Here is a 15,964-nt window from a genome sequence, read left to right as displayed (position 1 = left end):
TTTGTCATCCCTTGCAGGTCTCTCTCCGTGAGTCAGCTGCACTGCCACTTTTATCCCCCTCCAGGTGACCCAAGGGACCAATCAGGGGATATGGAGGGTGAGTCCCTAGGGCCTGACTGGCGAGGAAAGGGAATCCCAAGCCCTTCAATCATCTTTTACCCTTTCAAAACCTGTGGGCCAAATCACCACCAGCTAGCCTGTCACAATGAAAAGAGAAAATAATCTACAAACAAAAAGAACATGTTTTGTGAACATATGTTTTGTATAACATGTTTTATGAATGTTGAGCAAAGGTCAACAGGCTAACTTGGTGTTTGAACTGGGGCAGAAAACAACAAGGAGTAGTATTCTCCCAAGCCCTACCAATGAGCCAGCTTCCAACCACACAAGGGGCCAAAATGATGGGGCTCTGTCCCCCAGTGACCCATGTGCTCCCTTACATTCTGCCACATCACACAGTATTGGAATGGACTGTGAGAAGACATGGAGTGAGATGGAATAGCCTAGAAATAAAGGACTTCCCTCTTCCTACCCCCCCAAAACCAGTGAGGTTAATTAACCATGCAAGATTGTAGTATACTCTCCATCACTTGCAGGCTTTAAGTTAAAACAGATTCTCTCTTTTGAAGACATGCTACAAATCAAACAGGAAATACTGAATAGATGCAGAAGTTTCTCGTGAAGGTTCTTTGGGTGAGATATGTAAGCATAGTTAGTGTACACTTGATCTGAGCCTTCAAGAGGCCAAGAAGCAATACTCATACTCTAAATGTGTACAAATGCATATCCTCAAAAACCTGTCTGGCAAAGTCAAGCAGTTAGGTATTAGAAAATGACAGAATTAAGGAAGCCTATGCAATCTTAATTTAGTTCCTTATCAATATGCATTATGACATTGTTTTTAATTATACAGACCCACACTATTTCTCTCTCCACAAAATCCCTGCCTCATTCAGTTCTCATTATGGATTGTTCTCTGGGGATGGATTGGGATTATGCAGAGAAGGAGGTTATTATCTGTAACTTCCTCCCACATTTCTAGCAGAAATTGAAAGGTGTGTTATGAATGAAATAGGGGATTTCAGGAAGAAATAGGATGGCCTTGTGCTGAAAACAGCCAGTGTTACTTTGTAGAATTGCTGGATGCTTTTGACCTTAATTTCTTAGTACCTCTGTTCCCCATCTGAAAAATAGAGTTGTTGCACCACCTGACTTTATAAAGATATTTTTTTAAATAAATATTTCTGAGGCACTCGGACAGTGTAGCTGCAAGTACCCCAGAAACAATCTCCCTTTTCTTCAAACTCCTTGTACCAGTCTGATCCCATTACTGTTTCTACCTCACCCAAACCAGTTCTCCTTGTTTGTGTTTGAATCAGGGCATATTCTTCTTCATGCAGCCTGGGAATTAGCATGGTGAACCTTAAAAACACAGGAAAGATAACCCTCCTGCTGCCAGTTTCAAGGCCAAAGCAGCCACGACCAATTGCAGTTAAAACTCTGCTCAGTCCTTGCACAGAGCATGATCTGGCTTACTGGAATCTTCAGCATTGGCAACACGTAGGGGGTGCACATGGGTGCACATGCACCCCCTGAGCCTGGTGGTGCACCCTCTGCAAAAAGGCACCGCCGACACTGTCCACAGCGCTTGTGGGAGGTCGCCACTCACCACCCCTCCACCAACACTGCTGGTGGCATCTGTGGGCAGTCCGTGATCGCTGCTGCGGACACTGCCAGTGGTAACTGCGGGTAGTTGCTGACCACTGGTTGGCGCTCACCAGCCCCATCCGCCAACAGTGCCACAGCTGCCTGCAGCAGCTCCACACTTACCACCGCCATGCTCCTGCCACTGATTGCACCACTGCTGCCTGCTGGAGCTTGCCCTGCCCTGCCCCCCGCCAGCTGCCAGGGGCATGCGGCATTCATGCTAGCTGTCAGTAAATGTACTAACTGTCAGTTAAAAATCAGGCTAAAGATGGCTGGCCGTGAAGTCCATTAAAACAAAAAACCTTTTGCTGTCAGTAAAAACGCCAAGCAGCTGATGCTTGATTGAAGCTCTGGCAGAAAGAGCACAATAGTACCACCCAGTGTTCCAATAGGAGCACAGCACTCTACAGGGAGTGTTCTGTTAGCTACATCCTGCTGCAGCATCCCAAGCTGCCTGTAAAACAGTTGGGTCACAGGTAGGCTTCTTTGGGGGTCTGTGCTAGGATGGAGGGACTGGAACTGGCCTGAGGGGGGAGGGTGCTGAGGGGGGCAGGATGGTGCACAGTGCAGGCAGGGGCAGTAGGATATAGGGGTGAGTAGCAGGGCCCTAGCCTCTTCTGCAGCCAGGCTAATAGATAACACCCTGAGGCCACCAGGGTTTGTCAGAAATGCAAAATGAGCAAAGAAAGTTAAACAAATAAACTAGCACTTAGCTGTCTTCCAGCAGGTCTTACCAGGCTTCCCTTCTGGCCACCTCTTCTCTTTTAGAGGCTTTGCAGAGACTATGGAGTTGTACAAACATACAGGCCACTCCTTGCAGTTGTCTAACCCCAAGCTCCAGATAGCCTGCTCCCAGTCAGGTGCAGCACCTTGAGGCTGTTTGTCTTTTATTCTTCCTCTTGCTCGTGCTGACTTATGGGGATAACTCTTCTTCAGTCACCACACCTGTGACAGCTCCCTTGCTGACTCACTGCATCCCTAGACCTGGCTCCCTAGCCTTTGATGAGTTCTTCCAGGTCTGGAGTGGGCATGAGGAGGTGTTTCCAGGGTGTGGGGCTGTTCAGATGCTCCCACACCCCTAATAACAAGTCCCTACCCTGTTACACAGCCTTGGTAGCCGTTGAATTTTAGCAACTCTTTAGCTTTCAATAAATGTCAGGTTCCTGCCTCAGAGCATGATGATGGAAGAACATCCCCATGAAATGATGTCCAAGGGTATTTCAGAAACAAATGGCGATTCCAAAATAAAACCATTTTTGTGCAACGTTCATTTACTGGACCATATCACTTGCCTACAAAGGCACAAACAATGGATGCATCAATAGTGCCCCACCAATGTTCCCCGTTACTGTGTAGTTTACAAGTTTTTCACAGAAATACATGGGCAGCCAATTTACTGTTAGTTTCTGAAACATCCTCATAATTATTTTAACAGGGTCAAAGCAATACATTTTATTCTAATCCTGTTCTGGGAAAATGTTGAATTTGTTTTGCTGAAACTTTTAAAAAGAAATCAGCCTGAGGCAGCTACTTAGGCTGGGAAGTTTCAGCCCAGGTTAAAGACTGACAAAGATACAGTAATGAAAAATGGATCTTATGGTACCAGACAGCCTTTAATAGAGGTGGTGCTATCAGAGCTGTTCATAATATTTTGGAAATGCCTTTTCCTACAGTGTAGATCTCAAATTTGCCTCTACAGTTGCTCAGATATCTGAAATAAGCCTAGTGTTGCCTTCTGTCCCTCATAGACCACCACCCATGTGCTTCCTGATTTGTAGTCCATGCAAAAATTTGACAGAAAGACCACCCTAATGGTTGTCTGCTTGTAAAAATCATTGTTACTAGCCGTTACATGACTTTCTGAGTGGTTCACCGTCACACCATCACCCTGCGTTGTCATATTTCCATTCTTCTCTCACACCAGGGTCCAGTAGAGGTAATTTTCATGGGTGTTAATGGCCTTAGATGGGGTAAAATAGGTGCAAGATCAGAATCAAGCTCTAATTATAATTTTGCTTTCTGTTACTGCCCCTCCATGCGTACTGACCTATTACTGGTTGCGGATCACTCCCATTCTAGAACATTACTTTCAAATTTTGATTTCTCTTTGAAGATGTGGCATGTTAAAATTACTTGTAAATAGTGTATTTGGTAGCCATATTGGTCTGAGACAAAAATAAATGCAAAAATCGAGAACTTTTGGTTCAGAAATTATACCTTTTATTAGACCAAATAAGAAATCACAAAAAAATAATCTTTTCCCCTGAGCCTGATGAAGGGTGTCTGAGCCCAAAAGTTTGCAGAAAAAGATTTTTTTTTTTTCAGTTTCCTAGTTAGTCTAATAAGGTATCATCTCTAAACCAAGAGTTCTGGATTTTTGCATTTGTAAATGGTGTAGCATTACTCAATGCAGTGCAGTAAATTAACTTTTCATTTAATATTGTGTTAATAGTTTATTCTCTCTCATTTTTTCCTTTTATTTCTGCTTTAGTTTTCCAAATGGTTGAACGAGTTCCACCTTTCCTATATGATGTCGGAGAAAGAACTGAATACAAGCCTCTTGGACATGAAGAGCAATTTGAACATATCAAGGCTTATATCTGCAGACCATCTTCCAACACAGACAAAGCTGTAATTGTGATTCATGACATTCTAGGATGGCAGTTCCCAGATATAAGATACATAGTTGATCTGGTTGCAGCTCAGGGATATTTGTAAGTCATCATCCTTATTTTTTTCTTCTTACAGAAATACTGTCATGTTTACTAGGTCCAAATTTTGACACATGCAATAAATGCAACTGAATGTAGCCCGGGTGTACACGGGTTTGTACTTCACTCTCCAACTGAGGGAATTATTGGCAGAGCAGTGTGTTGTAGAGGGACACAACAGCCCAGCAGCTGCCTCTGTCCCCTATAGAGTCAGGTCCAGTCAATCAATTACTTAACTATATACAGATTTATTATTACAACAAAACCATTAAATGGTAAGTACATAGATTATATATATATGTACAAATTCACAAACCAATAAACCCTATAATACACCCCCCCAGTTATCATTTAAAGTACAGATGAACAATAGAACAAACCAGACAAAAGAATATTGATTGAGCAACCTTATAACTCTATTCATATACAAATTATTACTTCACATTATTCACATAAACTGTAAGGCACAGTCCACAAATATAATCAGCAGTCCTTAGACTACCTAGGTGCCCTCCAGGACAGGGGCCCCACTCCTAAGATACCACTACAGGAAAGGAGGTGGGGGAAAGAAAAAGGCGAGGAAGACCCCAAAGACTCCTAAGCTCCCCGCTATCACCCAGGAGTGGCCCACATGGTGCCCCTTTACAACACTTGGGGGGTCCCTCCCCTCTGGGGACCTGCTCTCCAGGGTAACTTACTACTCCACAGTCCTGGAGGGTTGCCTCTTGTTCTCCAAGTCAAGCTCTGTTTTCTGCCAGGTTTTCCTGCCACCGTCCTGGCTTAGGGCCACATGCACTGCTGTGTGTAATAGGCAGTTTGCCTTGTGCTAGGGGTTGGAGGCTGGGACAGCTTTGTGCAGCACTGGGACTCAGTTTGTTCCCAAACCCTCTGGGCAGCATTGTCTGTACTGAGCTGCTGCCCCATGTCAGCAGCTGTAGACCAGAGCCACCTCAAGCGGCTCCCAGGGTCTCTCACCCTCCATGCAGTGCCTCCTGCACCAAGCTCCCAGCCTTGTGTTCTAGGGGTTGAGGACCTGAGCCCCCCAGGGGCTGCAAATATCCTGCTCATGTGCACCGTGTCTTTGGCCGCACGCTAGAGGTTGCAGACCTGAGCCGCCACAAGCAGCTCCTAGAGTCTGGATGCCGTGCACTGTGCTGCGCACCGAGAGCCTAACCACTGGAGCTGTGCCATGCTTCCTACTGATAGAAGTCTTCAGGGGCTCTTCCTGGGCTACTGCTTCACTCTGCTGAGCAGCTCTCCTCAGCTTTTCTAAGCCCTAGTCTTCTCTCCTCTCTCACCCCGGCACATCTGCCCTTTGTGCTGGGCACGCAGCTGCTTTTATATGCTCCAGGGCTCTGCTGCTGAAGTTTTCCGGACAGGTTGCAATCTACAATCAGGTCTGGGGGAGCTCTTCTCTCCCTCCCCTCAGAAAAGTGGTGTGATGTTATTTCTCTTGCTGCCTTCTGATTGGTGGATGGGCTCCACTATCAAAACAGCAAGATCTCAAGCCTGGGGTTCAACCCAAGCTCTGAAAGGTAAGCCTGCTACATGAATATACTCTGGCTCAATTTGAGCTGAAGTAAACTAATCCCAATGACACCATCTACATATGCATTTAAGCACAGTAATTTACTACGCTGCTGGATACCACTTGTATCTGACAGGACTATCTGGCAGCACGGTAAATTAGTCTACTGTGCCTTAACTGCTGTGCACATGTAGATGGGGATGCTTTACTGAGCAGGAAATTAGTCTGCTGCATAGTAAAACATCTGATGTAGATGTGCCCATGAGCAGCTCTGTAATTTTAATCTGAAGAAAAATAATAAGACAACTAAAAATGGAATTAATCTGTGAGACACCAGTGCACACATGTCTCCTCAAGAGACTACTTCAGCTTACAGAACCAAATAGCTGCACTGACAGAGTTCATAATTGTTTAAAAGTGCAGTACATTGACAAAAAACCCATCAAAAGACTTTTCTGATAGTCTCCTGTAGGGGGTGATTTAAATATATATATCAACTTTTTACACTGAAATTAAATTTTAAAAAATGAATATGCATATCTTTTTAGAATGTTAAGTTGTACTCACTTTTTAAACAAATGCTGTTTGAGTCTAACCTACATAATATTTGCTTTATCTTTTACCAGAAAAGATGTGTGTATGTATGTCTGTAGCTAAAGTTTCTTTAAAGTACACTTGTCTTTGCATCTGATTTGCCTAAAGTGTTGCAATATCCATTTTCTACTTTTTTTTAGAGAAAGATATTTTTTAGCCCCTGGCTACTAAAGCAGGATGAATGTAATGATTTAGGCTAGGGACAGACATTATACATAAACTGGTTTAAGTGATCAGAAACTAGTTTAATTCAGTAACAGAACAAGCATTCAGTGCACATAAACAGTTTGAAAATGGCTGAAACTGGTATGAGATAAACTTGGTTGAATGTAGTATCAGACTTAACTGATTTGGGTCAAACCAGTTTCTGCAATATCTGTCTCATACCCCTTCCTGGTTTAAGTGAAACCAGAGTCCTCCTGTACCCCAGCATGCTCTCTGGGCTGGGCTAGGCAATCTGCTCCAGAGAGCTGGGCTGGTCCCTCCCCTCTGCTCCCTCACTGGAGCTTCAGCAGAAACTTGCAGGCATAGCAGGATCCTGCTCCATGCCCCAGCCTTGCTGGTCCCATAGCACAGATGTAGCCAGCCTGTGGTATGCTAGCTAATGCTGAGAGATGTCTGTGTAAGGCAGACAGGACAAAGGCAGACAGGACAGTGTCCACTTAGGGCTTTTTGGAGCAAATCAACAGGTCAGCTGGTAATGTCCCTCCATTCCTTCCTTGGAAAAAGTTGTTTAAGAAGAGTTTGAACTAATAAGAGAGGCTTTGTTTTCTGATGGGGTGATAAATGCTGATAATAGGGTTGACAAATGCTCTGTTATCAACAAAGGGGGAGACCCCTCCCTAATCAGAGCATCCTGCCGGGGCCTGGCCATGATCCTCCCTCCCTGCCCCACGCAGCTCAGCACTGTGGAAGGGATGGCTATTGTAGCTTCTAGCCCTCAGCTTCTCGCTTGAGCCTGTACAGGCATGTGTCTGAATTTCCTCAATCCAGAGGGGATGTTTGCACAGTTACAACCTGGTTTAGCTTAGCCAAGTTAGACTAACCTGCAAAGATTGAATCAATTCAGGCTCAGGCTTTTTGACTGTCTGTCCCTAACCTTAGAGATTGTTTATTTTGCCACCACATGGGTAACAATTATGGGGCAAAAAATAGGTGCATGACTGTCTAGGTATATGTAAACCTTCTTCACTACCATTGCACAAATACACGTCAGGCCATGCCTCTCTTGGTCTGCCATCTGGTACCATGTAAACCAGTACAGTCTGTTCCATGGTCAGGTTGTCAGTGACTAAACTGATGCCTCCACCTGGGCTTGCATAGGTGAAGAGAGTCTGTGGACACCCAGCAGGACTGAAAACAAGACCTGCCAAAGAGCAAATATGCTCCCTACAAGCCAACGGCCATCTGTACCTGGAGAGGAGATGAGCGCCACCTGGTCACTCTGCCCAAAGAATCATCAGTGATGCAAAGCAACTCAACTAGGGTTGTTACAACATGTAAGGTGCCCCAACGGTTGCAGTGGCCTTGGGACTGACTTGAATTGATTGCACAGATGCACACAAGCTGAATCAATTTTGTTTTGTGCAGAGCCATTTGCCCAGACTTCTTCAGAGGACAACCTTGGACAACTTCTGATCATTGGGCTGACTTTGCTGACTGGTTGAAAAAGCATGAACCTACAGAAGTGGACAAGTAAGATATATATTTATCCTGGAGTTTTAAAAGTTTCAGGAGCACTGAAACTTAAAGCTGTGGAATTAGTATAGCAAATAATGAGAATAATGGGCCTGTGAGGTTTTCAGAAAGGCTCTAATGGGAGTACAAGGTGGCCATATGCATAGAGAGAAGGGTGCATGTATTGTTGGCACACTGGAGAAAGTCAAAGATATAGACTGCTTATCAGGTAAGAAGACTGAGAGGAAAGGTTTGAAAAGGGTTCCAGAAGAGACAGACAAGAATCTCCAATAACAAAGTGTTTTTTCATGTGCAAAACTACAAGGCTAAGAAAGGAAGCTTACAGAAACAGAGAAAAACTAAGAGTGAGAAGAGATGCATGTATTTCCATTTCAATTTCAATTTTAAAATGACCTGAAAGATACTCATTTTCTAACCTTCCTGCTCGCTAATTAATTACCCACTGGTCAGCTAAAAAGCTATTCTGCTGCCTAGAGGTTTGTATCTCCAGCAATGCACAACTGTTTTTTTGTGGGCAGAATGTGGGAACTGAGCTCTCCCATGTGGAGATAATTGGGATGGGGGTTGAGCAGCTCAGGCTATGTGGTCTACTTCATGTTCTAATGGTTAGACTCAGCAGACACCTTTAGAGAGGGGACTGGGATTATGTGTTCTCTGGCACTTCCCTATATAAGTAGTTGCAGCCACAGGCAGATCCAGAATTTTTAAAGTGGGGGTGTGGTAGTACTGACCAGCACTTCAGGGGTGGGTGTAGCCCCTGTTCCCAGCCTTCTGTCCACTTAGGTGAAGAGACTGGACCATGAAAACAGCAGCCAGGGACTTAGGTCACTGAAGCAAGGAAGAATTCATCTGCCTGCTTTCAGCACCTCCTTCCTTCCCACCCATGCTAAATAGCACTTTCTCGCCCCTCCCATTCCCTTCCCTCCCATTCCACCACTTGCCTTCTCTCTCTTCCACTTGCCTTCTCCACTTGCTAAGCATCAGCTGTGCAGAAAAGGACCTGGGGATTACAGTGGACAATAAGCTGGTTATAAGTCAGCAGGGTGCCCTTGTTGCCAAGAAGACTAGCGGCATACTGGGCTGCAGTAGTAGGCGCATTGCCAGCAGGCTGAAGGAAGTGATTATTTCCCTCTATTCAGCACTGGTGAGGCCACATCTGGAGTACTGTGTCCAGTTTTGGGCCCCTCATTATAGAAAGTGTGGACAAGTTGGAGAGAATCCTGTGGAGGGCGACAAAAATACTTCAGGGGCTAGGGCACGTGACTTCTGGGGAGAAGCTGAGGGAACTGGGCTTATTTAGTCTGGAGAAGAGAAGTCTGAGGGGGAATTTGAAAGTAGTCTTCAATTTCCTGAAGGGTAGTTCCAAAGAGGATGGAGCTAGATTGTTCTCAGCGGTGACAGATGACAGAACAAGGAGCAAAGGTCTCAAGTTGCAGCAACGGAGATTTCAGTTGGATATTAGGAAAAATTCTTATCCGGAGGTTGGCGAAGCACTGGACTGGGTTACCTAGAGAGGTGGTAGAATCTCCATCCTCGGAGGTTTTTAAGGCCTGGCTCAACAGAGCCTTGGCTGGAAAGATCTAGTTGGGGATGGTCCTGCTTTAAGTAGGGGGGTTGGATTAGATGACCTTCTGAGGTCTGTTCTAACCCTAATTTTCTGTGATTTATACCTCTGCGCACACTGCTGCTGTCTTGGCCACTCCTGCCCCATTCTGGCTGGGGCTGTGGAGAGTGGCTCTGTGGAGAGCTGGACTCAACAGGGGTGGCAGTGCGTGGGTTCCCTCTCCCTGCACTTCTTGGGGAACAGCCAAGGGGACTGGACAGGTAGTAGGAACCCAGTCACTGCCATCACTGCTACTGCTCCCAGCTGAGCCTGTCCACAGCCTGGCTAATGGAGCAGGAGCAGCCCTGGAACACTCCCTATTGCCCAGACAGTCGCAGCAACACACAGGGGATGAGAGGGAAGGGGACATTCTGCTGACCACTGGTTTGTGAGGGCAGCATATAGCCCCTACTTACAGAACAGACAAAAGCATCATTTTCTCCTCTTGGGTGAGATTTTGACCTCATCTCTCTTCTCTGACTTTTGCACACTCAGCTGTTGCCTTTGTGATCTTACTACAGAGCACTGCCTACTTCTCAGCGTCCACCAGGTTTCTCCACTGAGATCTCATAGTGTTCTTACCATCTACTACCTCTGTCCATAGACACTGATGCTGGGTTTGATTTTCTTCAGATTCATGATGAATGTGGCAAACATCTCCTTGAGTGAGTCCTTCAGGAGCTTGCTTACCCTTTCTATCACCAGTTGTCCGCTCATCTCTTACAACACTTGGTTCCTTTAATTGATAACAGGATTGCTCTTGAACAACTCCACAGCAAAAATTTGCAGATTCACCCTAGGTGTGATTCAAGAGCATTGTTCTTCAGCCAGGCCAACCTTCAGGGACTAGACAACCTGTCTCACATATATCTCATGTCTTCCATGCTTCCCTGACCAGCATCCCAACACTGTGTGCGCACATATTAATGCGTTAGTTTCTCACCATGGTGTGCCTGCGCTTGATCCCTGAAGGGATTTTTTTAAGGCACTTTCTACAGTTATTTTCTAAGATATATAAAATAGTGCTTTGGGGAAGACATCTAACAGCTTGGGCAGATGTAATGTTTACAGCACTATAAACAACTTAAAAGTACTATAAAAATTAAGCAGGAAGATAACTTATAGTGCACTAGCACTACAAATTGACCTGAACCATATGAAAAAAGACCCTGAATGAAACAAGGACAGCTGTGAAGTGACATTTATGTAAGGAGTGACAGTTGTATGTGGATGCTACTGAAACACTGCAAATTAAAAGCACTTTAGAAAAGGTAAAATTTGAAGTATGTGCGCATTTCTGATTAAACCATTTTAACCAACAAATAAATATATGGATGGTTACCTGTAGTCCATAGTATGCTTGAGCTGAATCAAAACACTGGTATTTTTTTAAGGGACGTTCAAGAAAATATGACACTCCAAGTACCAGATAAGCCAGAGAGATACCCAATTACTCTAAAATCAGGTTGTGGGCCACAAAGTACCTCCACAAACCTTTAGCAATGGCCTGGTCTCTACATTTTGGCTTCTGACCATACAACTTGCTCTATACAACAATATAACTGAATTTTCAGAACAGACGCATGTTTACATTTTAAAATCCCTAGCACAAACAATGCACAGATATGTAGGTATTTACTGGTTTTAGTATATGCAATTCCATTTAAAAGTTTACCAAATGAATGGAATATATATAGATTAAATGGAAATGGGTTTACACTTTTTGAGATTTCTACAATTTAAAAAAAAAATTCTGTACTATGCCGAGAACACTTTCAACACTTGATATATTAGTCTGTTTATATGACTTGTGGCTTTTTTTACTGTGCCTTAGTTATTATTGTCTCTTTAATTTGGGGTTATTGTTTAGTTAATAGTTTTCTCATAGATGATTCACAAAACAGGAATTTTGCAATACTGTACTCATGACTTATCTGTCCAATAACTTGATTCTGTAAAGATGAAACACTTAACATAAGAAGTGCTACACTGGGTCCATCTAGCCTAGCACCCTGTGTCTTTCAGCATCCTACTCAGACACCAAATGCCAGGACACTTTTGCTGAGGGTAAGAGTGCCTGGTTGGACCAGCCTGTATTCCACCTTAATCCCACAAGCCACTGAAAAAATCTAGGTTGGTGGCTCCTGCATGGAGCCATCAACATGGGCATGTACCTGGAGCACTTTACATACCCCCTAACACCTGTCCCTTCTGTGGCCAGAGGGGCTCACGCCTACCTCAAGTACACTAGGCTGCAGCCTCTCTGCTGTGACCTCAGGACATCCTATTAAGGTTCTGGCTGCGCTTTCCCCACACCTCTTGTCTTATGCACATCCTATATGTAGCCCTATGGAATCATGAAACTTTTTGCTCAAATTCCTCCTGGCCCTGGCCAAGTCTGGCAGCCTCTCCTCTTAAAATGAGAGGTGTGCCAAATGCCCTGTTACAATGCTACATCAAAAATAACTTTATTTTGTTTGTTTTAAGCTTACTGTCAAATAATTTAATTCAGTATTTCTTAGTTCTTGTATCATGCAAGAGAGTGAATAGTAAATCCCCATTTACTATCTCCATACCTTTCATGATTATATTCTTATACTCAATAATCTCTCATGTAAGATTTATTTTTGTTTTAATCATTTTCACTTGCATGTCCTGTCCTTATTCATTGTCTTCTGGGTGAAGTGTTTGAACCAGTTCCAGAATATATCCTTATATTTTATATCCTTTTAAGTGCTGTCCAAAATAAAGTTACTTTTCTAAATCATAGCCAGAATGGCTAGTCTGCATTTAAGAACAACAGCAACTAATCTCAAGTTTAAATGTTTAACAGCTTTTGTTTTAAATGATAGGGGAAAGAATGTGGGGACAATTTTATGTACTTTTGCAGTTTCAGAATTTTAGGTAATGATTTTACTATGGATTTCTTAGTTTCCTTTTGCTTATGTCTTAGGGAAATTGATGCTGTCTTGAAGTATCTAAAGGAGCAGTATGGTGCAAAGAAGATCGTTGTCGTTGGGTTTTCCTGGGGTGGCATGGCTGTACATCACCTGATGCTGACAAATCCTGAATTAAAGACTGGGGTGTCCTTCTATGGTAGTACAGAATGCATATACACTTAAACAGGTTCCCATGGCTATATACAATATGTAACTTAGGTATCACTCTGTAAAGATAAGTATTGAATGTAAAGGTGAGCTGCAGATCTAAACAGAACTCTACTGCAGCAGTACATGCTATATGTCCCCAGTAACCAGCTTGCAGGGGCAGTTGTTTAGATGTTCACAAAGCAGAAAATGTTCATTTCCATTTTTCACCAAAATTTCTTAACTAGCTGTATGATGGCTTGGAAAATGGGAAAACAATTTTTTCCTGATGATCTGTTTTCCAGCAGAACAAACATTTGTTTGTCTGGTTTGGCATGCAAGGTGAAATATGAGCATCTGAAGTCCGGGCCTAAAGAGTCTGGGGTGGAGGATGCTTGCCTGTAGTATCCGGGGGCATCTGAACCCCAAGACCTCTGGGCTTGGACCTGCACATAGAATACCTGCCAATGAATTGGAGGTAACTGAAGTCCCAGAGTGAGAGGTCTGGGATGGAGGATGCTTGCCGATTGTAGCACCATACTAAACATGGTGTTTAGAATGATTGAGTTCTTCCTGCTCAATCAGTAGGGTTTTTGGAATAATTGAGTTTTGCTCAGTCAATATGATTTGGAACCGATTTGGCTAATTTGACCTGGAACATGAAATATATTATTTTAAAAAAAGTCCTTTCTAATATGGGCATAGTCACATTTATCATGGTTTTTGCCACTGTTGGCTTACAGTCCTATAATCTGCTGACTGTAAATCATGCCTTAAAGGCCACTTCTGTTATTACAGGATATATCCACCTGTGTCGGCCCAGTGGTGCTTTTTGTACATCAGTGTTCCATAGACTCAACTATGCCCAAAAATGAATTACAGGCCATTGCAAATTGCTGCTTTTGATTTAAAGCTCTCTGCAATGTGTCCTGGCTATTTTGGAAACTCCTTCTTGTACTCTACCACAGCTTTGGGGTCAGCTAGCATATTCTTCAGTTGGGTACTGTTGATCCTGAAGTTTGCTTCCTTCATTAGTCCCAGGAGCCCAACTTTATTGGCATTCAGGGTATTTTGCCTAGCCTAGTTTACTTGAACTTTCAGTCTTTTTCTTCAGTAGAAAGGGTTGGCTGAAGAGTGACCAAATCTCTTGAGGTTCATGGAGAAGTTTTTAAGCAATGGTTTAACTCGTGTGATTTTCAAGCTGATGTGTCCCCTTGAAGTTTATATAACAGGGATTTTTTTTCTAATGATGGATACATATTGCAGATCTTACCTAATGTAAATACTTTGTCCCCAACTATGTTGTAGGAATAATCAGGAACACTGAAGACAGATACAACTTGCTGAATCCCACATTTTTTATTTTTGGTGAAAAAGATCATACCATTTCTTTGAAGCAGGTAAGTTATTTTTACAAAATGGATTTATTTTCTGTATAGTTCCTTTACTTTACATGGCAATGGAAATCTGGCTGGCAGATGCCTGTGTGAGCCTGCCAAGAGTAGAAGAGGAAAGAAGGATTCAGGAATACAGTTTTCTTGTCTGCATTTTAGCATCTCACATATTTTATAGAAAGGCAATTCCAGGAGGATGTAGAGAAACATGGTGAGAACCAGGGAACAGATTCTTTATACCAAGACCATCAGGGTTGGGATTTTGTGGATGCGAAACAAACACATTAACTACTTGGATACTGGAACCACCCCCTAGAGTAGGGGTTGGCAACCTATAGCCAGTAGGCTGGATCCAGCCTGTGGAGCCTTTGAATCTGGCCAGTGGAGCCATGGGATTTGACAGTGTTAAGCAACAGGGGGTCTGCTACAGCTAAGCAACCAGGGCTCCACCAAAAAAAAGGGGAGATTTCCCTGCATTATGCTGCAGCCAGGCAGGAGATAGAAGCAGCTGGGCCCTAATGCATACCCACCTCAGACCTGAGCTGGGTTACTTTGGCCTTTTGCTGGAAATTGTTGCTACCTCTGCCTTGGAGAACAGCAAAGCTAAAAACCACTGAATTTGGAAGCTGGAGATAAAGGTCCAATTCTCAGCTGTACTATTGAACTTTGTGGGTGACTGATTGTGGACAGGTCACGTAATCACCAAATCAGTCAGTGATTTGCAAAAGCATGAATTTGGGTCTCTATTGGGAAACTCACTAAACTGGCATATTTTATAAAAATAGCTTTGATTGTCACATTTCAAAGGGTTTTTTTATTTTAAAGAACTGATGATAAAATCTGATTCAAGCGCAGAATTATTTTAAAAAAAAGACATTGAGAGGTAAGGACACACTTCTATTAAGCGAAACCAAATGATGAACAAATTTAAATAGGCAACTTAAGCAAAAATGATAAACAACTTATAATAGATGCTCTTTTTTTCAGATCATTTTACTGGAGGAGAAACTGAAACAGTACTGTCAAGTTCCGTATTTCCTTAAAGTTTACCCTGGACAAGTTCACGGCTTTGCACAGTTCAAGCCAGACGATATGAAACCTCAAGATAAGCCTTACATTGAACAAGCAAGAAAGGATATGTTTGATTGGATTGAAAAATTTGTCTAACAAATATAAAATCAAAAGTGTAAGATAACATAAAGCAATATATTCTGCAATGTTAAGACTGGCATTTGATTTCATTCTATTTTAAATAAATGAGAGCTGTTTAGGGCTTTTGGGGGGTGGAGAATAAACTATATTGTATCTATAGAATTTACAATAATATAGTAATTTTTTATTAGCAGTTCTAAATAACATGATTTCATGTTAAACCATTTTTGAATGAAATTCAAGGGTGTGTTTACATTCAACCTACTTAATATAGTTACGATCTTGTTGGAGACAGGTCTCCAGTTTCTCTGGGGTATATTCTCTCTTTCACCTTGTTCACAGCTGATATTTATAGAACTCTTTATATGTTGAAAGTGTAGACTTCTTTGAGCTGTCTTATTATGGTATAAGCATTTTTATCAGCAAGACTGTGCTGATAAAAATGCTTATGCCATAATAAGACAGCTCAAAGGAGCATTCTTGTGTTTTCA

General features: G+C 42.9%; 1 protein-coding gene across 1 annotated transcript; it reads left to right on the top strand.

The window, feature by feature from the left end:
- Window positions 1-4,206: 4,206 nt before the first annotated feature.
- On the top strand, window positions 4,207-15,488 carry LOC149864319 (carboxymethylenebutenolidase homolog). Its single transcript, XM_090048653.1, has 5 exons — window positions 4,207-4,421; window positions 8,131-8,235; window positions 12,795-12,937; window positions 14,236-14,327; window positions 15,309-15,488. The coding sequence occupies exons 1-5, from the start codon at window positions 4,207-4,209 to the stop codon at window positions 15,486-15,488; spliced, it is 735 nt and encodes a 244-aa protein (XP_089904779.1).
- The last annotated feature ends 476 nt before the right edge of the window (window positions 15,489-15,964 follow it).

This window comes from Crocodylus siamensis, chromosome 5 (assembly GCF_052110815.1).
Source record: "Crocodylus siamensis isolate JL-2025a chromosome 5, ASM5211081v1, whole genome shotgun sequence".
Classification (NCBI taxonomy): Eukaryota; Metazoa; Chordata; order Crocodylia; family Crocodylidae; genus Crocodylus; species Crocodylus siamensis.
The sequence above is the reverse complement of the archived record's forward strand: the minus strand, read 5'-3'. Positions and strand labels throughout refer to the sequence as shown.

Coding starts and splice junctions, on each gene's coding strand:
- LOC149864319 (XM_090048653.1), top strand. CDS start 4,207: ATGGTTGAACGAGTTCCACCTTTCCTATATGATGTCGGAGAAAGAACT. Junction 8,236..12,794: donor GAACCTACAGAAGTGGACAA/GTAAGATATATA, acceptor CTTATGTCTTAG/GGAAATTGATGCTGTCTTGA. Junction 12,938..14,235: donor GACTGGGGTGTCCTTCTATG/GTAGTACAGAAT, acceptor ACTATGTTGTAG/GAATAATCAGGAACACTGAA.